The sequence below is a fragment of the Rhipicephalus sanguineus genome, chromosome 4, assembly GCF_013339695.2.
Source record: "Rhipicephalus sanguineus isolate Rsan-2018 chromosome 4, BIME_Rsan_1.4, whole genome shotgun sequence".
Taxonomy (NCBI): domain Eukaryota; kingdom Metazoa; phylum Arthropoda; class Arachnida; order Ixodida; family Ixodidae; genus Rhipicephalus; species Rhipicephalus sanguineus.
In genome coordinates, this window is record NC_051179.1 from 42147348 (window position 1) to 42172481 (window position 25134).

The 25134-nt window shown below is 47.8% G+C and overlaps 3 protein-coding genes across 3 annotated transcripts in view; 1 reads left to right on the forward strand and 2 right to left on the reverse strand.

Annotated features, from left to right (window-relative positions):
• Nucleotides 1–6603, reverse strand: part of LOC119389822 (active breakpoint cluster region-related protein-like) — a 163328-nt gene extending 156725 nt beyond the window's left edge. Inside the window, 1 exon segment of the mRNA XM_037657218.2 lies at nt 5135–6603. Within this exon segment, the coding sequence (XP_037513146.1) occupies nt 5135–6431 (1297 nt within the window). The 5' untranslated portion in view covers nt 6432–6603.
• Nucleotides 6604–6754: 151 nt separating this feature from the next.
• LOC119389825 (telomere length regulation protein TEL2 homolog) lies at nt 6755–9354 on the forward strand. Its single transcript, XM_037657220.2, has one exon. The coding sequence runs from the start codon at nt 6934–6936 to the stop codon at nt 9334–9336; it is 2403 nt and encodes an 800-aa protein (XP_037513148.1). The 5' UTR covers nt 6755–6933; the 3' UTR covers nt 9337–9354.
• Nucleotides 9355–9443: 89 nt separating this feature from the next.
• Nucleotides 9444–25134, reverse strand: part of LOC119389824 (uncharacterized) — a 42309-nt gene continuing 26618 nt past the window's right edge. The window contains 10 exon segments of the mRNA XM_037657219.2: nt 9444–9762; nt 11565–11670; nt 13365–13497; nt 15880–17301; nt 17977–18046; nt 19191–19285; nt 20238–20369; nt 20857–20964; nt 23832–23875; nt 23878–23971. Coding sequence (XP_037513147.1) covers nt 9657–9762; nt 11565–11670; nt 13365–13497; nt 15880–17301; nt 17977–18046; nt 19191–19285; nt 20238–20369; nt 20857–20964; nt 23832–23875; nt 23878–23971 — 2310 coding nt within the window. The 3' untranslated portion in view covers nt 9444–9656.

Below are 25134 nucleotides of genomic sequence, written 5' to 3' on the forward strand. Positions count from 1 at the left end.
CCTTCGCCGGCAGCTGTGAAATCGACGTGCACACGCACGCACGCACGCACGCGCAAACACAGCGCGCACGAGCGTGTAACGTGTTTCCGACACGAAGCGTCGAATTCTCCCCGATTATTGCCATCTGCGCCGATTAACTGTGGGCACCGCCCCCTCAAACCCTTCGATGCACGTTACGCGAAAAAATAAATCCTTTGAAAACACACGGGCAGCGGTGGTCACGACGCGCCGGAAAACAGCGGCACGCCGTCGCGTCCTCCGTGAATATTCAAAGATTATATATAGACTCCATAAACGAACGAGCGAGCTGCCGGAGATAATATAAGCGTCTTTTCTCTCTGCTTCGCGAATGTGCAACACATTACACAGCGCGCATAACAGGTGCCTCCGCGAACAACCGGCTCGGCTCTGATCTGCGGGCTGTGCGCAGATGCGCTTATTCAAGCGCTGACGGGCAGCATGCATCAGAAGCACATGTGCGACAGCGGTGCGGGCTTATAGCCGCAATTTCAGCGTGTCGAGCGGCTGTCAGGCGTCCAAGCACGTTATATGACCAGCTGCTTACTTGAGTTTTTCCAATGGGAAATGGGGGTGGGGTCACTCGTGATGACGATTGCACGTATGCCTCCGACCAACAATGTAAACAGTGAACTTATTCAAGCACCAACGAGCGCTTGAACGACACAGTAACAGCCTTATCAAATGTGATGCTACTTCAATACCCAACGTATGGGACAGGCCTACAGAAGCGGGTGCAAGTTGTGGAATATACTTATCAGATCGTTCTACAGAAGAAACTCTACAACAACTAGTGATTAAGATAGACCTGTCCAGCGCTTTGTTTTTAGTATATAGAATTAACCTCGTTCTACATCACCGTCAGTGAACCATTTTGAATATCTTCCTCGAAACAGAACTTCCATTCGTGTTTCCCTCTTTGTTTGTAGGCGTTACAACGTCGTCTACAAAGCCTTCCAAGCGAGTCGCGTACAGTGATGGCGGTCTCAGCAAGAGGCAGCCATGCTAGCTGATTCAATTATGTGATATACAATCACGCGGGCGATAGAGATAAGACTGCATAGATACACGTGCACAGTGTTTGGAGATGCGTGGAGGTCATCGACTCCCCAACTTCGTCAATACGACTCGCGCAGAAAACGCACGCCCCCCAGAAATCCAGGGAATAAAGCATGTATCACTGGCTACACAACGGGTCTTTAGAAGCCGCAAGCTAAACCGGGACAATATTTTTTTTTTTCAGTGTGCAAGATACTAGCGGTGACGCAGTTCTCGTTTGTATTGAACTTGGGATTTAAATCAGGCACCGATTAGAAGGAAATGTTCGAGAACAGATACACACGCAGGGTGTCTGCATAGGAACAGTTAATACCGGAATTGAGACCGGTATTTACTGCTCCTATGTTAGTACGTCACCATAGGAACAGTAAATACCGGAACATGTATACGTCTCTGGTACGACCAGACAGATCAGCAGTGAATCGTATTAGGTATGTTTACAGGAACGAGATAACGTCGAGTCGACTTGCCACGCCAAAGCCCAACCGCCTGGTTCCAGTATCGAACGCCGAATCGAGTTCGCTCAATGCGGCCCGCAAGGAGTGGGTCGACTCGTCAAACCCGCTTTGGGAGATAAAACAGTCGAGCAGCCATGAGTCGGCTCGACTTTACGACTCGACACGCTCCCGTCGAGTCAAGGTAAAGCGAAACTTTACATGGTAAGATGACAAGGCAGTTTAAGTCAGTGTGATTGGGTTGTCAACACGGTTGGTGGCAAAAGGATAAAAGGAAGGTTAAAAAAAAAAAAACTTTCACTCACTTTTCACGAAACATAAAAAAAAAGGAGGGGAGGACGAGAAATAGAGATGGTCACTGACTCGTTTATGCTCGCTCACGTTTATTCTCAGAACCGGAGAGATTGAAAGAAATGCGGAGAACATTCCAGGATCGATTCAACAGCGACGAGTCAACAGCGAAATATAAGGCATCTAGTCGTATCTCTTGTGCACGCAATATTAGGCCTCATAAGTGTTTCCCCGATATTACAAAGTTAATCAACGCCATTTTCATTATCGGCACTGCATATTCGGTGTTCTATATAGACATTGTGCCCAGGGCATCTTATCGGGGACAGCTATAGACAAGGCAGGAATTCGATTGTTAGACTTCCTGCAAACAAACAATGCGATTAAGCAGATCCGATTGCTGAGATAAGTTCGTCGTTCGGAATTTCGCAGTATGCGAGCATGGAGAGTCTCTGTGCTTCTCTGGTGGAGGACGCTGGACATTTGTGCTTCGTGCGACTTGAGTGATTACCTGGCCTGGTCTTCCTTCTAAAGCACACGATCTAACACAAAACAAAAAAATTTGCGTGACACCATCAGAAAGGCGTCTTCGTTTGTTCACGGGGGAGCTATACAATCACACGGTCTACTTTAAAAAAAAACAATGAACTGTTCATAATGCTAATAACCTGTAACTTAAAACAAAACAAAAAAAAAACCTATTTAACACAAGCTACTAATATGACGCGTTGAGAAAACGCCTATGAATGAAAAAAAAAAAAAAGGTCTGGAGGCTTCAATATACGTATCCCTCAATCGGCGGCGTACAGACCATTATGAAAGAGGCTGAAGCAATAATGATAACACGGCAATCATTAATCCTAGGTCGTTAATTCGCGGACAAAGTGTTCGTGGAAAGCGCACGGCGCCACGCCCCAGAGATTCTCCCTCTAGATAAGGAAGATAAGGATCGGTCACAAGCACCGAAAGGCGGTGCCAGCCGAAATCACCGCTTGGCATCGTCACGTAGCGAGTGTGTTTGCTGATGTGAACAGCCGGTGAAAAAACCCAATCAGCGTCCACAACTCGATAAGTGTGCCGACGGAACCGGCTAGTTTGTTGACATAAGACCGTGCGTCTACACTAACAAAGCGTTGAGGAACTGATTTTCCACGCTCATTATGAGGCAAGCCCGAATATCGTGAACACAGGAGGGGCATGATCAACAGAACAGCGAGCGGACACGTTCAGGCGGCTAAGACGAACCTTTAGCTCTTAAAGGGACAACTAAACAAAAAAAAACGATTTTTCGCGTATTAGCACATTACAATTTCACAACAGCGAAAACGCCATTCTTCCTCACCGCGAGACGACGTTTGGCAAGAGAGAAAACGCACGAAAAGAAAATGCGGGTAGCGACGCCACCATCGAATTCCCGCACCAAACTCCATGACGTCATAGGTTTTGACAGCGCCTACAAGCTCATTCGTAGTTACTAATCGGTAAAAATGAACTGTCCACTGAGTGGGCCATAGACTTAACATACCAAGTTTCAGGAAATTTCATTGAGCCAATATTGCCAAAGTACGCAAGATACACTTTGAAATCCGTGACGTCAAGAGCGGAGACTTGAGCGCGAAAATTAAAAATGAAACTTTCACCTCGATTTTTCTCCTCTATTAATTAATAAACGTATGATGGTGAACGACATTAGAGTTCTAAGCACAATTATTCGATCTAAACCGATTCATTGTTTCTTTTTAGTGTCCCTTTAAAGGGGCAGTAAACAAACAAAAAAAAAAACGATTTTTCGCGTATTAGTACATTACAATTTCACATACCGAAAACGCCATTCTTCATTAACCGCGAGACGACGGTACTCAAAGTACAATTTATCAATCTTAGCCGATTCACTGTTTCACTTTGCGTCCCTTGAACATGCGTAGTATCTACATTAGCCGAGAAAACGTACTTGCGGTTCGAGTGCAGACAAGCTAGCACGACTGTCTTTGACAGGTGCCCCCCCCCCCTCCCCCGAAAAAAATTCCTGGCTACGGGCCCGAACCGGGTGTAGTACTCATACATCCAACTACCAACCAGGCGAGATAGATAGATAGAGGGCAGGCGAACGCCAGCCAACGCTATGCCGGAAGTTGGCTGTGTGTCATCGCAGCGCCCACACGTATGAGCTGCGAGCCCGTTCGCACCTACTTTTTCATTTCTTTCCCCCCTTCGCCCGTATCCTTTACTTTGTCACGCGAGCCGCGACGGAGATGGCGTCAAAACAGACACGGAACTCGCGATGGCTCACTCGGGTAACGGTGCTCAAAATATCAACAAAAAAGAAAAAAAAAGATATTGAATAGGAGAAGGAGCAGGCATTGCGCCGGTCTCAGGAATCTGAGAGAGACTCTAGTCGGGCTGATGACCCGATGCCGTGAAGCGCTTGCATAGTAGGCTGAAACCACGACCTCCTCTGGCTGAAACGTAAAGAAAACAACCCCCCTCACTTTATTCTCGAGTTCAGAACTGAAATACCTAGACAAGAGTCAACCGCAAAGCAACGGACGTCGGGCAGTGTTCGAATGCAGCAGACTGACAAAAACGCGGGGTTTCTTGCAAACACGTTAAAACGGGCGATTAAACGGGCTCACCCGTAACAATAAAGTTCGAAATCTGAGCCAACGGTGCCGTGGAGAACACCGTTCCACGTCGTTGACTATTAGAAGTACTCCACGGAGGCGCCGTCAGGTAAAATTATGGTTCGACGTTTGACGCCACGGCCGTTCACAACCCGGGTTCACTTTAACGTTCCGCTTTTCTTCTGGCTCAGCCGTTTCGAATCAAAACACGACGGCAACCAGCTACGAAGGCTACATACTGTAACAATGTTCACGGCGACCGATTGTTAGAATTCTTCGAAGCTGACACCTGGAAGACTGTGCCTCTAGAAATAAAAACTACGCGTAACTTTAAACCTTTTTTTTGTAGGCGCTCTTTCTTGTCTAGCGAACTTTAACACATTTTCCTTCGTAGACTTGTACAACATCATTAAAGCTCGCACATGTAAAAATCTGTAATTTCATGCGCAATCATGTGCGTTGCTAACCTTTATGCGCTTCCTATGATGGTCCAGCTACTAGCCACGTAGGCTATTGGTCCAAGTGTTTTGTAGGCATTCTCTGCAATTACGTCTCAATAAAACACATTTTGATTTGATCCATCGTTACCATTCGACTACGAACCATCGACGTCGGCTGCAAGGAGACACCGATCGCGAATCGCCTGCTGAAACAGATCAGGACGTCGGGCTGAAGGATCCCCAAACTCACCGGAGTCGACGTCGAGCTGCTCCTCGGTCTTGCACCGGTGCAGGTCGGCGCTGCGACCGCCGCTGCCGCTGTGGTCGCTGCCAGTGGTCGCGGTGCCCGCGTCCTGGTCCAGCTCGGCGTCGCTCGACATGGAGCGAAGCATGGACGCCGCGTCGTCCTCCTCGGAGTCCATCGACTCCGAGGCCTTCACGAGCAGCGCCATGTTCTCGTACGTCGCTGGCGACGGCACGACAGGACTGGGCGCACTGCCGGTGTCGTCGGACCTCGCGGCGCGAGGCCTTGTGGTCTCCAGCTTGCCGAACTCCACGTAATCCGGCTCGGGACTCGAACCTTGGTCCTCCTCTTCCTTGGACGAGCACGCTTCGTCGTCCAGGGCCACGGTGTCGTAGATGACGTCGTATCCGTCTTGGTCGTCCGTCGTCTCGATGACCGGTGCGGTGGGCGGTGGAGGTGCCGCGCGCTGCGGTTGCGGGTATCCGTGCGGTCGGGACGAAGTTAGCTGGGTGCTGGCCGGTCGGAAAGTGCTGAACGCAGGCGTAGCGTCGTTTTGAGCCTTGGCAACAGCGGGTTCACTTTGGCTCGGTCCATCATTTGACGGCGACGCGACCGTTGCAACAGGCTCGGCGCTGTCCGATGCCACTACTGCGTCGTTTTGGGCCAGCTGCGAAACGGCTGAAGGCGGCGGCCACTTGGCGCGTTTAGGAGGCGGCGTCGGAGGCTTCCTTCGACGTCTCACCTCTTGCGTTTCAGCGACAGCAGCCTGCGTGGTTGCCGTCGGGCCGGTGGACGCAGCAGCCGCGGAGCTTCTCTCGGAGCTGGCCGAGCGCGTAAACCCACTCACGGCGATCACGGTGACGTACGGCTTTCCGTGCTCGTCGGTAGTGCCGTTAACGGAAGCTGCCAGGCCTTCCGCGCTGTTGGAATCTTTCTCGCGCTTCAAGCTTGCCGCTTTTTCGCACGTCGATGACGTAAGGGCGGCCGCCGCCGCCTCGGGCAATCCGTTCGAAGTTCCGACGACGCCGTTGCTATTACGCGAACTGTCGCCATTTTCGGAGCCGGCTTTTCGGTCACCCGTGTTGTCTCGCGACGACGATCGCTTGACACGTTCAGCATCCGACAGGTACCTCTCGAAGTACTGCACCAGAAACTCCTCTTGCTCGAGTTCCTCTCGGAGTTGAGCGACGCGTTGCCTGTGCGTCGACAACAGGGTGCGTAGGTCCTCTTCCCATATCAGCGAAAGTTTCGAGTGCGGGAATCGCTTGGCCCAGTGGCGCTGCAAGTCATTGAAGGCTTCCATAGCGATCGCAGGGACTCACTATCCACACGCCGTCACAACCACACACACACACTAGGACTCAGATGAGATGACACGCGTAAACACCGCCGAAAACATCGCACGTAAGGGCGCGTCCCACACGAGAGCACAAAGTACACCACACGCTCCCCGCGACGCACGCGTTCATCTGAGCCCGTTTTTCGCTTCGCACACGCGCGTCGCTGTCGGCGAAGCTAGTGGCGCCGACTGTGTGTAAGATGTGAAAGCTAGTCCTAAAACGAAAAGTTTCCTTCGGCTGCTTTCAGCCGCGTCGGCTTGCTCTTTTCGACAACAATGAGGAGTGTTTCGTTTTCGTTCGCGCCTTTCTGTGTCGTGCGCGTTTGTTTTGCGTAGCTCGCGTGCTGCCATTAGTGACTCGCACCCTTATCTTACAGTGATGCCAGAGTGCGACTTGTGTAAGCCTGTGTTTCTCGACGACTGTGCAACAGCGTAGTTACCTGCCCCAATCTTCGACTTAGGCAACATGAGTGGAAACTGCAGTTCCGCACCCGAAGCTATCGAGCTTGCATGTAAGTTGCTGTCTCACATCAGTATCAACGACAAAACGGTAGAGATCCAGAGGATCGTAAACTTACCCCCCGACGCCAGCCTTTGCAGCTCGGATTCCTCTTTGTACTGCCACTTCGTAACTGCTCTGCTTGACAACCTGAGCGCGAATACGTTGCGAAACTCCGTGGAAGACGGTGCTTTTGATGCGGTCGTCCTGCGCTGCCCACCCGATGACCTGCTTCTCGTGTTGGCGTCCGCTCTTCAGCGCTACGACAAGAGCTTCAGACGCGACAAGGTGGTCTCGCTTCTCGACAAGTTTGTGCGTGGCGATCACCTGCGCAGGTTGCTAGTAGGACAGTGTCACCGAAACGTCGCCGGCTACTCCGACGAATGGTCGTGTTCGGCGCTCACCACGCTGGTGTCGTTGCCCGAACGGATCGCCAACGTTCGTGACCAGTCTATTCCGAGCTGCTTGACAAGGAACTCTTACTTCGTGTTCCTGTTCGACAGCATCCTCGGCGCCTTGAGCCATGCCCGCGATGAACTAGACCACGGTGTTGACGTTCATGTGGAGTTCTTCAGCCGGCTTCTTGGCCGAGTGTGTCTCGTTGGACAGTCGGAACTTCTCGCGAAGCACCTCGTTCCAAAGCTCGTGCGCCGTTGCGAGAACGATTTCATTTTCCGGCGCGTCTGCGCCAAAGTTGTCACCTCTGTACTAGACGATTGCATGGAGAGTGTGGTTATTGTGCTGCTTTCCGCTCTTCGCGACTATAAGCAGGTCGACTGGTTTTTAGCCGATTCAGTGTGCACAAACAGCAGACTCAGGTTTTTTCTTACCAAGAAACTGCCGCTGGCGAAAACGTTTAGCAGAGCACTCGTGCTTCAGAACCTCATCGGGTACCTTGCGTCATCAGAAAGGAGGAGGCCCATATTCTACGACCTCCTAAGTGGAGTCTTCGATGTTTGGGGAGACAAGACATTAATGAAGTATCAAAGTGAGCAGGAACAGAAGTATCTTACGAGTGCACTGATGATATCTCTTGGACACCTGAAGGTGACCGGCGTTGACAAAACCACCGCTGACGGCCTTTTGTCTAAGCTCCTGCATGGTGTACAGAGCCATATTTCATCGCCAGACGAATGGGTACGATTGTACGGCATGGTTACGGCTGAGCAGTTTGCCCCTGTACTTCAGCCGGATGGTCCGAAACTTAACTTCGAATACAAACCAGACGACGATATTAACTACCTGCTGTCGCTTACGGACATCACCGTAATGTCACCAGACCCTGACGAAGCAAGTACAGAGGCACCTGACAACATGGAAGAAGAAACAGAAAAGGCTAAAGTGGCCAATACTGACAATGAGCCCATTGAACTGGACAGTGATGACGATCTCGAGCCGTTCGACATGTCGCACGACACACCGCACGGTGTGAAAAAGCCCGTGTACCTACGTGACTGCATGGAGGGCCTCCTGGATCAAGAAAACAGAGAGTGGTTTGAATCTTGCTTGCAGACTGTCGCTAACTTGATTCAGACTTGTAAGGATGAATTGGAAGACGTAGCCGAAGAATTGGCCAAAATACTTCTTTACCTCGACGACAAGTTCTGCCTGGATAGATTTGTACCATTGAGGCAGCATGCGCTGGTTATCTTGGCTGTAAAGAGTCCCAAGGTTGTCGCGACTTACCTGACAGAGCAGTTCTATGGGATTCACTTGAACATCAGGCAGAGGCTGGACATACTGGAGGTTCTCGCTCTGGCCAGCAACCAGCTTGCATCACCGCCCGCAGCTGCTCGTCCAGTAGCCGAAAAAAGCGTTTCGACCATGGCCAGCACGCATTGGGACTCTGTCGTGACGGAGCGCTTAAAGGCCAAGACGCGAATCATCAGCAAGGGCGCCACGACCTTTGCGACACCCGCCGAGAATCGCTTTTCCGACGTTGCCGGATTCTTCTTCTACCCGTTGATGAGATACTACGACAGGAAGGAGAACACCTTTGACCTCCTCGGCGAGGACAGCTTCGTTCTGACGCGTCTCGTCTACACGCTCGGCATTGTGCAAGACTCGGCCGCCAACTGTCCGAAGAGTGCCCACATGGCCCACTGCCTGATGGAGTTCTTGTCGGCCCTGAAGTACCATGCAGAGGCCTGTGTTCGTGACGCGGTCCTCTTTGCACTGTCTGTGATATTCATCACCGTTCCAGTCAGCTTGCTGCTGTCCAACGATGAGCAGGAACTCGTTGAGATCCGGGAGTGGCTTCAGTACGTCATCGAGAGGGACCCTTTCGATGTCTGCAAGCTAAAGGCAGCCCAAGTTCTTCAGCTGCTATGTTCACAAGTGAACAAAGAGCTCCCGGTTCCAGATAAATAATGTACATAATTTTATTGCGTTACTATCATAAGCAGAAACTTGTTAAAGTCCGAGAATGGCTTCAGTAAAATATTCAGAAGGGCCTTTTTGAGATATACAGCGGCTGGTGTCACAAGTGAACAAAAACTCCCAGTTCCAGATAAATAAAGTACATAATTTTATTGCATTACTCATGTAAATGTTTATTATGACAGCTTCCTTCTTTTTTTCACTATGCATATGATGAAATTATATTTACTGATGCATGTTTTGTTTCTGTGGCAACGTGAAAGAGCGCTAATGTTGTGATAATGTCAGTGATGTTCACTGTGAAAAATCTCTTAAGACACATTTGCTGGTGACAAGTCCTTTGGGTCATCGATTGTCACCTTGAAGGTCTCGTGATCTTCACTTCGGGTTGCTTGTATCCACGTGTTGCCGAGTGACCTGAAATATGCCATGAAATTTAAAATTTAGGTTACCAGGCTTAGCATCCTTAAACTGTCTGGTCAATTATGAGGAACTGCTGTAGCAGAACACAGCATATGAATGATGAACACCTGAGATTCTTTAATGCATGCATGAAGCATGGTCTACGAGATTTCTTGTGCTACACCTGAAGCTAAGAAACTTAACGCCGTAGCCACTGTGTCAGCCTGTCAAATGAACATTCTGCGAGGCCATAAATGCTGATGCTGACATCTTCGTATGTAAAGCGAACTGAACCAAAGAAAGCAGGATTATTTGTGGTTGATGCTGTACACCAAAATGTCAAGCCTTGGTTTAATATAATTTTTTTTCTCATCTACCAGTACCATTCTTCTAACTGGCATAGTACTCTAGCTGCATATTCACAATCGCGCCTAAATTGTGCCGAGCAAGCAAAAGCTTGTTTGACATGTTCATTGCACTTTTCGAATCTTCGGAATTTGTTTGCTAAAACTTCTTATCATAGTGCTTTTAGCATCTGTCTCAAGGCAAATATAGATAAGTATTTCTCAAAACATTCTTTAAAGTATGGGATAACTGAATATTATTCAAAAACAGTGATGGCATCGATCAAGGGCCAGCACATCTTACTCTTGGCAAAGTCAAAAAATTTTGAGATGCGTTTTAGGGGCACTTCACTATGCTTGAATGCTATGCTGCTCTAATGTTAAGCTGATCTTAGTTAACCCACATATGTCGCATGAAGGTTATACGGCTCCGAGCCACCATATATACAAAGTATCAATAGCAACATAATTATTAACATGCAGTCATTCTATGAGAGTCCTCCAATGAGAACGCTCAATCAACACTCGGAGGGCCAGCACATCTTACTCTTGGCAAAGTCAAAAAATTTTGAGATGCGTTTTAGGGGCACTTCACTATGCTTGAATGCTATGCTGCTCTAATGTTAAGCTGATCTTAGTTAACCCACATATGTCGCATGAAGGTTATACGGCTCCGAGCCACCATATATACAAAGTATCAATAGCAACATAATTATTAACATGCAGTCATTCTATGAGAGTCCTCCAATGAGAACGCTCAATCAACACTCGGAGGGCCAGCACATCTTACTCTTGGCAAAGTCAAAAAATTTTGAGATGCGTTTTAGGGGCACTTCACTATGCTTGAATGCTATGCTGCTCTAATGTTAAGCTGATCTTAGTTAACCCACATATGTCGCATGAAGGTTATACGGCTCCGAGCCACCATATATACAAAGTATCAATAGCAACATAATTATTAACATGCAGTCATTCTATGAGAGTCCTCCAATGAGAACGCTCAATCAACACAAGCATTTTTTACTGCATCATAATTGCAAAAAAGAGTCTGAAGATGTAGCTACCAGATGTTTTGCCCTGTCCACAGCTCCGGTTACTTAGTAATCTATAAACAGAAAGAATATAGCAGGCAAGATAAAGCTTGCTAATTCCTCCAAAGTTCATGTGATGTGAGCACGCTGAGAGAGCTATAGGACGGAGGATGAACAGAGGAATTTCCTAGTTCTAAGTAGTGTTGGCTAACAGCATTTCTGAATGGGGTCATTGCAAAGCTGGCCTGGTGAGAGATAAAGAGAGGAAACACTTTATTAAAGGTCAGACGAAGATACCTAAAAATAAAGTTAACAGTTCGTGTTCTGTATGCTCCAGCTTGTGCCAGATTCATCTGTTTGCCACCCACAGTGCTTGCGTAGTAATGGCATTAAAAACGTTGAAAACAGCACAAGAAGCACAAGTTGCCTTTTACTAACTTACAGTGCGTTCATGTTGTTGACACACGTGCTCCTCAGGAACTCTCCGTGTGCGTGCTGTATCGACTGTAGGTGCCACTGTGTCTGCTCTGCAAGGGCTGGCAGTGAGCCTGTAGTAAGGAACATCACAATTCAAGACAGACTAATAGAGTCGAACTTTCATTGAACTTTTGTCCTTACTTGTCCAGCATAAATGCTTTCCTAAACAATGAAGAGTTCATGGCCACCAAAGTAGCATCTGTGACTGCTGCCTTACCTAAAACAGTTTTGTATAGTTTGCTGAAGGTGAAATGAACCCAGTACTTTCTGGAATGAATTGCAGTTATCACTTAATTTTCATGCCGTAAATGTGGTGGATGGTATGGTTCTGGCTACGTAACCAAAGGTACAATGTGCGTGACTTATTCCTTGGTTTTCTATTTTAGAGTAAAGTGAGAAAACATCCTTTTTAAGTTGTCATAGATTACTGTCATCATTTCATGTAGCCTGCCCACCGTGCTCTTTGTTAATGTGGTCAGATGTGTGCATACAATAAGTGTTTCAAACCTACATTATAATAAAGATACATTAGTAGGGGTGTGCGAATATCAAATTTTTCGAATACGAATCGAATACGAATATCCACCTTCGAATATCGAATCGAATATCGAATATCAAAGGAAAAATGCCTCCACAGTAACAATATTTGATTTAACATGTAGCTATTTGAAAAAAAAAAAAAACATTAACAGCCTGACTGGCAACATAACATACACTGCTATCTCCAGAACACAATGTCCAGGCTAGCACAATGCACATTACAACACAAGCAAATATCACGGCACAATGAAAGTAATGACTAGATGTTATCATGAAGAAATATGAGTTGCTCCACATGATCAGGCAGCAGGCGCTCCCTTCTAACAGAGACAACACCCCCCCCCCCTGCCACTGAAAAGGCACGCTCGTTTGCAACAGAAGTGGCTGGTATAGGAAGGTAGTACATGGGGCAAAGACTGAAGTATCTGAAGGTGCCTACAGTCCGCCACCAGTCACATGGGTCACTGTCTTTCTTCAGAAGTGGTCCCGCATAGTGAACGAGTGGTAGTGCGGCACGTTACGGTCGCATAATACTGAAAATGTACGGTTACATTATCGCCAACAGCGCTGCACGTCGGAGATGCACCAGCAATAAATCATACGTATTGGGGCTCTCGTTGCAGGCAGATATCGTGTGCCTCCGTGTACTTACGGTGTTTATCGCTCCTCTCGGCAACGTTTTTAGCTATACGAACGCAGCAGAAATGTGGAAGACGAGTTATTTTATGCACGATAATCGAATCGCAAATTCGAATTTTTCGAATATTCGATGTTATCGATTATTCGAAACTTTTCGAATACACGATTTTCGAATCGAATACGAATATTTCGAATGTAATATTCGGCGAATATTCGAAACTTTCGAATATTCGCACACCCCTATACATTAGTACAAATAGCAAAACATAGCACATGCACTTTTCACGTACCAAATGCTGCAATATTATGCCCCGACATCAAGAAGGTTATAAAATGGCATGCCATCTCGTGTCCAGTGTCTCCAACAGCTATCATGTCAGTGAGTGAAATAACTTCAAGGTGCAGTTCACACACAGCTTTGAATTTTGGTCTCTTAATTCATCAAGCGTCAGGCTATAGTAGGACCAACCTGCTTACTTTGCAAATGTGTAATATACATCAGTTCCAGACTTCCAGTACAACTGGACATCCTTTTGGACGAAAAGCTATTTGGTAAACCTTTCACACCAATGCAAGCACTTCTCACCTGTGATGCTGCACAGTTTGCTATTGTAGCACACCTCAGCACACACTGTAGCATTTCCTGACACGGTGTCCCGGTGCTGCCAACTTCTTGCTGCCACTTCCAAGTCACCGAGTTCTGCTATGCATCTTCTCCACTGGAACATCAGAGGTTTATGTCGAGAACATTACTTGTGGGATAAGGTGTGTAATAAAAAACAAACAAAGACTTGTAGTGTTCAAAGTGGCAATGGTATGAGAATTTCAATAACTTTTGAGTTGTTATACTTGTCTTGTGTGTGTGCATGTATGTGTTTGTGTGTAAAGGGGATTGGCAAATCAGCTTTCCAACAAGATTCGAGTGTTGTTTGTGTACTGTACTTCATGTACTTTAGTTTTGGACACATACACGCAGCAAGTGCGGTAACACTGAAATATTTTCAAAGTACCCTTACAATCTTGAAAGCCCTCTTGAAACGTTGCCTAAAGTTTCCCTTGTTCGCTGCTCTTGATCGTAGTACCTTCATCTTATTTATGCATTTCATTTGTATGCCTCCATTATTTTACTGATATACAAACTGAGTAGGAAGCTTACAAAACGAGTTTGATCAATTAAAAATGTTATCAGAGTGTTAACTGCACGATTGCTTATTGATCACATTACCAATTCGAGGTGACCAAATGGTCAAATGAATTCACTCCTTAATCACTCCACTCAGCCAACTAAACAAATGTGGCCAACACAGGAATAAGTAGCCCCGCCACGGTGGTCTAGTGGTTATGGCGCTCGACTGCTGACCCGAAGGTCGCGTGATCGAATCCCAGCCGCGGCGGCTGCATTTTCGATGGAGGCGAAAATGTCTGAGGCCCGTGTACTTAGATTTAGGTGCACGTTAAAGGGACACTAAAGGAAAATAGTGAATCAGTTTAGATTGATAAATTGTACTTTGAAAACTCTAATGTCGTTAATCTAGCCATCATAGGTTTATTAATATAGGAGAAAATGAAGTTCAAAGTTTCATTTTTAAGTTTCGCGTCGGAAATCTCCACACATGACGTCGCGAATTTCAAAGTGTGCTTATCGTATTTTCGCGCCATTGGCCCAACGAAATTTCCTCAAACTTGGTATGTTAAGTCTATGGCCCCCTCAGATGACAATGTACTACATCTTTACCGATTAGGAACTACGTAGGCCATAGTTGGCGCCGTCAAAATATGTGACGTCACGGCAGATGGTGCAGAAACTTCAAGGTGGCGTCGCCACCCAAATTTTCTTTTCGCGCGTTCTCTCGCTTACTAAGCCTCTTCTCGCGGCAATTGTGGTGTTTTTGGTATTGTGTAAGAGTAGTTTACTAGTTTACTAATACGAGAAAAATTGTTTCGCTGTTTAGTGTCCCTTTAAAGAACCCCAGTTGGTCTAAATATCCGGAGCCCTCCACTACGGCGTCTCTCATAATGATATCGTGGTTTTGGGATGTTAAACCCCAGATATTATTATATTACAGGAATAAGTATACATTATTCGGGAGGGGGGCTTTGTATGAATGATACTGTACCTGTGCCTACACCTGCAGATGCCTTCTGTTTATCTTAAGTTGCCCCGAACGTGCAGACGCAAAACTAACTTCTGTAAGCCACGGTCATAAATATACTTCTGCATGATTGTTGGGCACCACGCCAATACGTATGACTGCTACATGTCTAATAATGTATCTGCCTGTTATCATGTATCCTGCGGTCATAGCTGGCATACTCAGTACGCAAATTTTGCCCTGCACTGTGGCTTCACTGCATTGGTATCGATATCACCGTGAAGCCCCACCAAGATTAAATGGGGAGGGGTGTGAGAGCGGTGATGTGAATGAATTTACTTCAAAGTGCAGTTACTTCTGAAGCTTTGTTAATTTTGGGGGTTTCACATCCCAAAACCACGACGCCGTAGTGGAGGGCTCTGGAAATTTCGACCACATGGGGTTCGTTAACGTGCACCTAATTAAAGTTAAGCACACGGGCCTCTAGCAGTTTGTGTCCATCGAAAATGTGGCACACGCCGCCTGTGACCTTCGTGATCCTGCGACCTTCGGGTCAGTGCTCGAGCACCAAGGATGTCCAGCACCATAACCACTAGACTATTGTGGCGGGTGAGCTTTCTTTTATATCGATGATTATTAGAAATTGTCTTTTTTTTCCTTCGGTTTTCAAACATTGAACAAGAGATACAAATTGTCATAGACCCATGCAGTTTATGCGAGCAATAGTGCGGTGGCGAAATGTATATATATAGATTGGAGGGGGTGGGGGAGTTTACTTAAGCTTCAGCTGACCGACTCACTTTACTGGATAAAATTTATTCCTCCTTTCTAGATACATAAAGGTTACAGAAGTCCTTTAGCATGCACCAGAAGCACATAGTTCTGGTGTTTTATTTGGATGTTTTGCGACGAATAGGAATCGAAATGATGGTCTGAGTTAGAGAAACAGGTTGCAAACATTTCTGATGCGCAACCGACATTGCGTTATTGCACGCGTGAAATTCTCACCAGTGAATAGATGAAAGCTTCGTTCTCTTCCGCAGCGTCGGCCAACAACACCAGGCACGCCATGTTGCAGTACCTTTGCACAAACAACGTTGTCCTTCTCAACTCACACCCAGCATCTGTCCTTTTGTCATCATCACTGAGTACTGTACACCGGTCAACGTCTTCAGCACTACACACTCGTTCATTTCCGCTTCCTGGTTGTTCCTGCTCAGGCATGCTGTTCAAACCGAGGGAGCCACCGCTGTCGTGCTTGTGTTTTCGAAGGGGTTTATTAGATTCTTCCACGAGAACATCAAGTGCTTCGCCCAGTTCAACCTGAACCACCGGTGGCAGGTCAAAAGGGTTCAGCGTGTTCTCACTTGGAACACCTTGTTCTGGTCTTGTCGTCGCCTTGGTCTCGGACGGCCTCGAGCACGTCTTTCGAAGGACACCGAGAAGACTTTTCTTTCCAGAGGCCACCTCCTTACTTAGGCTTAGTGAGGAGCACGCCTCGCCGAACTTGGTCAATGCCCGCTGAAACTTCTTGGCGTACAGGACGAACAGGACCTGACTGTGTGGCTGGCACGTCGCGACCTCCTTCGTCGAAGTCGCGACTGTGTCCTTCCCCCGCTGGCTCTTGAAGTGGCTGATGAGGGTGGGCGTCTGCATCGTCTGTGCCTGGTAGAACAGTCCGGCCGCGTCGAACCCCATGCCGGCGTCGTAGTCCTGGAAGACGTTGGCGTCGGTGTCGTACCTATACGGCGTCGTGTTGGCGGAGGCGTACTCCTGGCCCTGCACTTCGTCGATGTCCTTGAGGACGCGATTTAAGTCCGGCCTGGACACGTACTTCCTCAGGTTCCTCCTGGAGTTCCTGGTGGACGCTCTCCGCCTTCTTCTGCCGTCCGTCGCCAGGTTCTCCTGGGAGATCCTGAGACAATCGGCGACCGTGTACTGGAGCTCGGCGAGGCGCCTCAGGCAGGCGTCGGGTCCCGCGCCGTCGGATGCGTCCTCCGCCGAATCAAAGTCCGACAGGAAGTCGCTGTCCGGGAGGCTCCGCTTTCCCATCACCTGCAGTATGGTCGACGCCAGCGGGGCGCACGTCGAAGAGTGGTTGGTCGTCTGCGACGACAGGGCCGAGTCGACGTCGCTGAGCGAGTCGGCCCTCTCGGGTTCCTTGTCCTCCGCAGCTGGAAGTCGTTGCGTACCGTCGTCGTTGGGGCAGGCGTCCTGTTCCTGGATCAAGTTCGTGCTCCGAGACAAGCTCTTTTCGTCGTCGGCGGCGGCGTCGTCGTGATCAACGTACTTGTCGAGCTCCTTGGGACTCTCGTTGGATTGCTTATTGATGACGGCCAGATCCTTGAGCCACGAAGCCTCTAGGTAGACGTTCACTAAGCGTACGGCGGGGGGTATGAAATACTTCACGGGGACGTCCTCCATTGCCAACTGCAAGAAAAGCGAGAGATTAAGACCGTTAAATTTATTTCCCATTAAAAAAGAATGCGAAGCAAGAACGCTCAGGCTTCACGACGAAGAAGGAGAGCTAATGAATGAATACATTTCAGGCGTCGTTCAAATGTTCTTTTTTGTAGGTTTTCAGTGAGCCGAGCATACTTAAATGGAATTAATAGTGAATGAACGCATATTTTAGAGGAACATGAACATTTTTTTTGTAATACGGTCCCACACTCTAACGCAAACGGTAGTATTTGGGGCGTCTTTCAGCCACACAACGATAATCGTCACCAGCTGACTTGCTTGCGTTTCCTTTCTCGAGAACTGTGCGCTCGCTACTTTGCGCGCACAAATTCATTTCATTTGAGTGTACGCATTTTCAAGAAGACGGGTCAAACACATTCGTAGGCCTTGCAGAAACAGCCAAGGCTATAAAGTAACAATCTGAATGGGATAATTGACAGCCATCTGTTTGTAGCACCAAGCTACAAGGAAATACGTGAGGAGTTCTCGGGAAAAAAAGCCTTTCAGTTGACGAAATTCAGTGTCCACGTGCTTCGAGTTATCGATACTGTTATTAGACTAGTTTCGAAGGAGCTCGGCGTTTTAGTCCTGACAGAACCTAAATATCGATGCTGTCTGCCACCTTTCACGTTTGTCACTGACCCTTTCCTTAGAGGTAGCCGCCAGGAGCAGGAGTTGCGTCATTTCGGGGGTGAACTGACTTGCCAGCACCCTGAAAAAAAAAAAAAAAAAAAAAAACCTCATAGCGATGTCAAAACGGGTGAATTGAAGATTATGACCAACACCGACTGCGTTTTTTGCATGCATTTCGGATTTGAACGTTTAGTACTCCATTCTATTCCTCTCCAGGACATGGTACGAAATAGCCACAATTTTGCTTCATTGCACCTCTGTTTAAGGACTCCAGCGGTAGACAAACAAAATAATTTGAAAAGCAGATTTTAAGAGAGGCATATTAACTTAAACGTCTTGATTGAAAATATTTGACGATTGATTAAATCCCGGAAAAAATCTGATAAGTCGTTCCCGAGAAAGCGTTCGTCAGGGTTGGCTTTCCCTCAGTAAGAGTGTTCGTGCGGGAAAGCCCGTTTAAACGAGTCGTTTCACTCGCAGGCACGGTCAGTTTTGTTCGTTGTTCACCAAACCAACGCACACATCTTTAAAAGGGCAGAGAGTTGAGCTAGTTGGTAAGGATTCATCATAAAGGAGGTATAAGACGTGTAAATACGGACAGAAGAGAACACAAGCGCCGGAGTTGTCTTGTTATCTTATTTTGTGTCCGTGTTTACACGCCTTACCTTCTGTTATGATGTACCGCAAATGGTCTTCTAAAGCGATAGGTCTCCTGCTTCCGGCACAAAGCGAGAAGACGATTTTGTGCGTGCGTTTGACCTTGAAGCTCAGCCAACGTCACTTTCCCCATCTTACTCCTCCCACGTGCGTCGTCATGGCAACGATCATGCGCAACCGTCTCCGTCGGTCGGCGAGAGCTGCGAGCTGGGGGAGGCGCGCGCTTCGATACCTTAACTCCTGTCATGTGACTTTCCGCGCCGGCAATACGAAGAGAAACGTGGACGGCGTGCCGCTGCTTGCCGCGCGGGACACCGCCGGTCATGGGCGTCGGCAGGGTTTTGTCTTGGGGGTGCAACTTGCATCACGATGGGAGAGGTGGGGGAACGCTGGTGGCTCCAAGTGTCCTATTGCAACCCCCTCCCCCACCCCCTGCCGACGCCTATGCCGCCAATAGATGCTTTCCGCGGCAGTTGCTGCTATCGCTCGACAAGCTTCGTTTAACCTCGTTCAAAGACGGCATTCTTTTTTTTTATAAGTTGCGTCAGGAGTGACTGTAAGCTTACCGCTCATCAAAGGTGACGCAGCTGGCGAGGACACCGGGCATCTTCTGCAGTTCTTCGAGATGCGTGTACCCCTTCGCGTAGACGTTGGACGCCGCCTGTGTGGAAAGGGAAGGGCAAATCATATTTCGCATGAGCCTGTGAAACACTGAGGCATGAAATTCACGTTTTAGAAATCAGAATTAAGTGAGATGTTGTGAGAAGCTCAAACACTCAGCGACATAAAAACAACGAAAAAGGGGGCAAAGGAAGCACTTGCGTTCAGCATGCTACTGTACCGTGGAAAGCTGGGCTAGCTGGGATGGTTGCATATAAGTGAAGAACAGCGTAATAAAAACCACACGCGGACTGTGCTTCGACAGCGGCACAAAAAAATTGAAGCACTCCCCCTATCGGAAGAATGGGGGCAAGCGAAGCCTGGCGTGTGCTTGCCTCACGTATTGTTCTTTCTTTCTTTCTTTCTTTCTTTCTTTCTTTCTTTCTTTCTTTCTTTCTTTCTTTCTTTCTTTCTTTCTTTCTTTCTTTCTTTCTTTCTTTCTTTCTTTCTTTCTTTCTTTCTTTCTTTCTTTCTTTCTTTCTTTCTTTCTTTCTTTCCTTCTTTCGCATCGCGTAATGCTCCCTTCTAACTTTTTTCTTTCCTGCATGCCGGGAATTAGACCTTCACCCACGTGCTAACAGCGCAACAATTCTGTTGTTACGGGCAACAACGACGGTCATGCATGAAACAATAAAATGAAACAATGAAAGACAACGAATGAATGTGGCAACGCGATAACACAAGTGACCTCGATTAAGCATCATATTTCTATATCCGAATCGGCTGATCACCGACAAGCCCGCAATCCAGAGAGCATCAATTAATGAAAAACTGCGCATACAAATACGCATGCGAGCGGCGTACCCTCGACGGCCTATTTGTGTACACCCGCATTTCTGTACACTAGTCGGCACTCCATGGGTTTTCTGCGAACTATGCCGCCGCCACCGAAATCTGTAACTCCTAAAAGCTTCGCTTAAAATGCGCCCGTTCCAGATAAGACAGTGGCTTACCTCCGGCAAGTTCAGCGTCGGCACGGCCTGGAAGAGGTTGGACAGTTGGTCCTTCGGACCGCAGCACACGGGCAGGCAAGCGTTGAAGAACTCGCGCACGCGTTCGCCGAATGGTTCTCCGCTGGAACACGCCTGCATTGTGCGAAATAAGGGTAACGCTTTGTTAAGCGTCAGCCTGTGGAAATCTACTGGCCTCCCGATGGGGCATCGAAGGACAATGCCACTTTAGTTCAGAACGTTAAGGTATTCTTTTGCGGACAGAAAAAGTGGACCTGCACGTGTCGCGTAATGCGAAGGACAGATAATAGATGGTGAATTAGAGCGATGTAATTGCCAATTAGAAGCGTAGCGCAGTTCATTTGATTTTACTTTCATTGAGTCTTTCTTCTTCTCGGCCTTGCAAGAAAGAGGACAGTAAAACTATAAAACAAGAAACCATCCATGGTCAGGGTAAAGAGTTATCAGATGAAGCCGCCTTTTCAGCCATGGCTGAAAAGACGGCTGAAGTGTACTGGGGACTTTAGGCAGGGTAGGTAATATAGATATATTTGCATAATGTTGGATACGCGTTTTCCATGAAAAAAAAAATAAATGAAAAGAAGGCTGAAGTGACACTCACCTCATTCATGTCTGCCAGTCCCTTGTGGTAAAACCGAAGAAGTCTGACGACCAAGTCCATCTGCTGCTGGAGGACGTAATTCGCCAGGCTTTTAGGCGCTCCAAGGATCTGCGATCGAAATGGGAGATTCTACGTCCAATCAAGTTATCTCATATCACTTCCCAAACCAATAAACTTACAACGTGGGCGAGTTGATAGTGCTTAATCTTGAACTCACGCAGCCCACAAACAGCTGGACTGAAGAAGGACTGACACACACTGGTTGTGCCACAGGCAAGCGCTTGTCATGTATGTCATTATTTATGCAGTTCAAGTGTTTTCTGCGCTGTTTTAGTTCGAGATTCCCAAAGCAAAACTCGCGCTGCGAGAGGAACCATAGTAGGAGGGCGCCGGTATTTCTTTGTCATTTGGAAGGGGGATTTCTTACGCATAGCAAAGAAAAAAAAGACATCAATTGCGGCGAATCAGCGTTCAAGAAGTCCGGCAGTTTTCAGCAATTGCGAAGATTTCGATTCCACTATCTGAAGTCATCGTTCCGGCAAGTCGGATGCGTCATGTACGGAGGAGACCAGACCTTCTGAGCGACATGACTCACGTATGCGTCGTGTGCCTGACCAAGTCCCCCATTGGTGGTACGCGTCGGTATAGCGCCAGTTCATACACTGATTTGTACCACCCTGGCACTGATAATACACATCAGTGTACCGTAAGTGCCAGGGTTGTGCAATCGCAGCATGTGGCACGTCGCTTTATCGTTTCCCTTTTCGACCGCATGTTTTTCATTCAACCTTAAAGTGGTTACTTATATTTGAACGTATACTTAATTTAGAGCCCACGTGTTCTGGAAATAAATGCAATTTGGAGAGTAGCATGAAGATCATGCAAATCGCTGGACAAGAACGAGCGTATTTTATTATGTTAACGTTGCGTCAGTACAGAAAGCGTTTACCGAAAGTTTATGTAGTCAAAACGGTACAATTTGCTTTCACAGGGCGAAATGCCTAACTTAGAAGACAAAAACGTGCGCGCACGTAACCGATTCCGCAAGAATACGCAATTACGCGTGCGTTTACGTGCCCATCAGTCCAGTCCGCTGTACGTGATTACGGTACCACATGATGCCGTAATATTCTACCACTCACAAAGCTCATGAACATTTTAGTCTTAAGTTACCATTGTGGCGTCTAAGGCCACATAGTTTTTCAGCAAAATGATATTTTTTGTGCCACCATTACACGCATGAGCTGCTATCGGCGTTCGTATACTAATGAGGTATTACTCATGACTGTATACACAACCCTGTGCATATCTGTGGAAGGTTGCTGGTCAATATCGCCGATGAAAGCAGCGATAACAACGTCAAAGCTATCAGCAGCAACGATACAAGGAACAAAAACAGCAGCAGTGGCAAGAAAAAAAAACGTAGACCAAAAAGCGGCAAAGCTGGTATTTCTGTATCTGCTCTCAAAAGAAGCAGCGCCTCTTTCGCTTTTTTTTTTTTGAGCCTTTACTGGCCAAGTATTGTCAGGTGGTACAAGACGAAGTGAATTGTTTCAATACGCCGCGTAGAAGCTAAATTTACGGACGCGACGACGCGAAGCGACGTCAACGTTTCCGCCATCCGCGTTTCCGATCGCGGAGGCCACGTTCCGAAATGAGCATCGCTGGGTGTACCCGCAAGTTGTCGGTGGTGGTGGTGTAGCCGAGCGGTGGTGTGACCACAAAATATTACCAACGCACCAGGCAGGGGTGTCGCTCTTCGTCGTCGTCGAAACCTCCCCCACCCCCCCCCCCCCCCACCCCTCAGCACTGTCTGCGCTGTTGTGACCCGGGTTTAGCTTCGTCCCACCACTGCAACCAGTTGTTGCTACGTTAGGGTTGCGTCGTGCCCGGACTCCGTTTGGTAGCGTGAGAGAGTCTCCGGGTTGAGGAACTGATGCTCGCAAGTTGGGAAAACGAAAACAAACAGGTTTACTGGCACTTTTTGTACACTTATTTACATAGTGAAAAGGTAACAGTACAGCGACGAGCGAACTGGATGAGCCATTAACCCAGGGCCCAGAGCGTCTTGTCACACTCAGCATCGTCGTTATAACCCCACAGGCTGGCTCCTCCTTCTTGATTGTAGCCAATCACACACACGACACCACCCACCATGACATCAGCGAATAACACATTGTCGCCGAGGGGTCGTTGCACTCGTTGATGCAGCAAATTTCCGGCGGTCAGGCCGGGATGAGGGGAGATCGGGCGAGTTCTTCCGCCTCTCCCCAGAAGGGCAGGAAAGGGTTTACGGTGACTTATAATTGCTCTTGTCAAAACATCCGACACACGTCGGCACCGTAGCACCTCAAATGAGTCACAATGGCCCATTGTAAAGACGGCCCATTGTAAAGACGGTGCCCGTTTCTGCGAAGGCTCAAGGGGTCCCGAGTTATGGGAACGCATCTGCCGTCCACTCTCAGAGAAAAAGCGTCGCCAGCGACGTTCAGTCATAACAGTGCACATTACCAGCCCAAATTACCGGCGACATTTTTATACCAGACGTTTAGTATAATACCAATGAATCTTGCACGAACGAACTTCGATCCATATCCCAGCAATGAAAAATTCGTAAACGGGGGCTGTGCTGGAGAGGACGTTTCGACAAGCGGACATGCCTTCTTCAAGGCAGCAACTGCCTTGAAGAAGACATGTCCGCTTGTCGAAACGTCGGCTGCAGCTCAGCCCCCGTTTACGAATTTTTCATCACAAGCTCAACAAGCTTCCATCTTCCTGCCTTCTTTCGGGTATCACAACAATGCGAGATTTATTTCGTGTATCGCATTGCCAATCCGGCTTCACTCCCATCTACACAGATAGCAGGTCTACGCGTGTCCTCGCCTCTTTTTTTTCTCGCCGTGCTGGTTTTTACAAGCATGCCAACTTGCCCAAGCCTACGCCCTTACCACAAAAGTGTGCACTGGTGTACTTACGACGATGTAGTTGTCAAGCACTCGCACGGCGACTTGCTCTTCTTCAGCTCGATAGCCCGGGGCGTGTCGAAGCACGAGTTGAAGAAGTGCACCACACCCACCAGCTGGCAGCTCAGGTCGCACTTCTGCTCCAGCATCATCTGCGCGTGCGCCCAGGGTATCAGACAAGAGCGAACCTGGTGGCTGCACCTTGGCTGCACTGCGGCTTGCGCCGGCGTCATAGAATTTTCTACAGACATCGCTCGTCAAAATGGGAAGATGCTATTACAAGCTCCGGACTCGAAGCACAACTATGGGCAGTCCAACGGGCACGCGACGCAGCAGAGAGACTTGGTCTTTCTGTTCCGACGTGGGAGCGGCCCGCAACGTGCTAGGGCGCGTTCCGAGGTACCGAAATAAAGTTTATTCATCCGTCCATCCATCGCTCGTCGTAACATTGAAACGCGGCTAATATCCAGCTATGCTGTGGGAATTATGAGCAGTGCTTTGATAACAGTGGTAGCGCAAAGAAACAGGGCACACGAAGGCAGCAAGGAGACACACACAGCGCTACAATGATCAGTACACTGATTTGACGAACCTCCAGGGCGTTCTTTCAACGTCGCTCACAAGGGTTTATATCTAGAAATTGTTTTTCAATTACGCCTTAATGGCAATAAGTCTTCATCACAACGAAAAAAATAATCCCTTTCAATTTTCAATCTCCTATAGTTTTCGAAACAGAGCAGTAAAATCGACCTAGAAGAAGCAGAAGAACGCTTTCACCTACGAGTCGTCTTAGACGTAGGTCTTACACTCACAGAATAGATCGAGTAAAAAGGGCGTCTTTTTGTCCCACAACAGTAATCGTCATTTATTTTGCCTTCGTTTCCTTGCATTATCGCCGCGCGCCCGGCACTTTCTGGTCACGAACGGCATGTGCGCTATCAGCGTGACATAGCATTCTTGGTAGGAAACTGGGCAGCGCCGAGTTTTCAAGAAAGAAAAACGCAAGCGAGCCAGATGACAATTATTGTTGTGGGACAAAAAGACGCCCTTTTGTACTCGATCTTTTCTTTGAGTGTAAGTAAATGTTTAAGGGAACGTGTGATTTTTTTATGAAAAGTGTAGTATGAAAGTAGTGTGTCACAAATCGTGGCAAAAAACTGGTAAGGGAGAGACGTCACATTTATGTACATTCGCCTAGTGCACGTCACAAAAAACCTCAGTGACCGACGCTCTCTTTTTTCTTTTTTTTTTAGAAGGGCACGGAACTCACGTGACGCAGTTTCTTTTTATCCCTTTTTACCACAATAAAACAAAT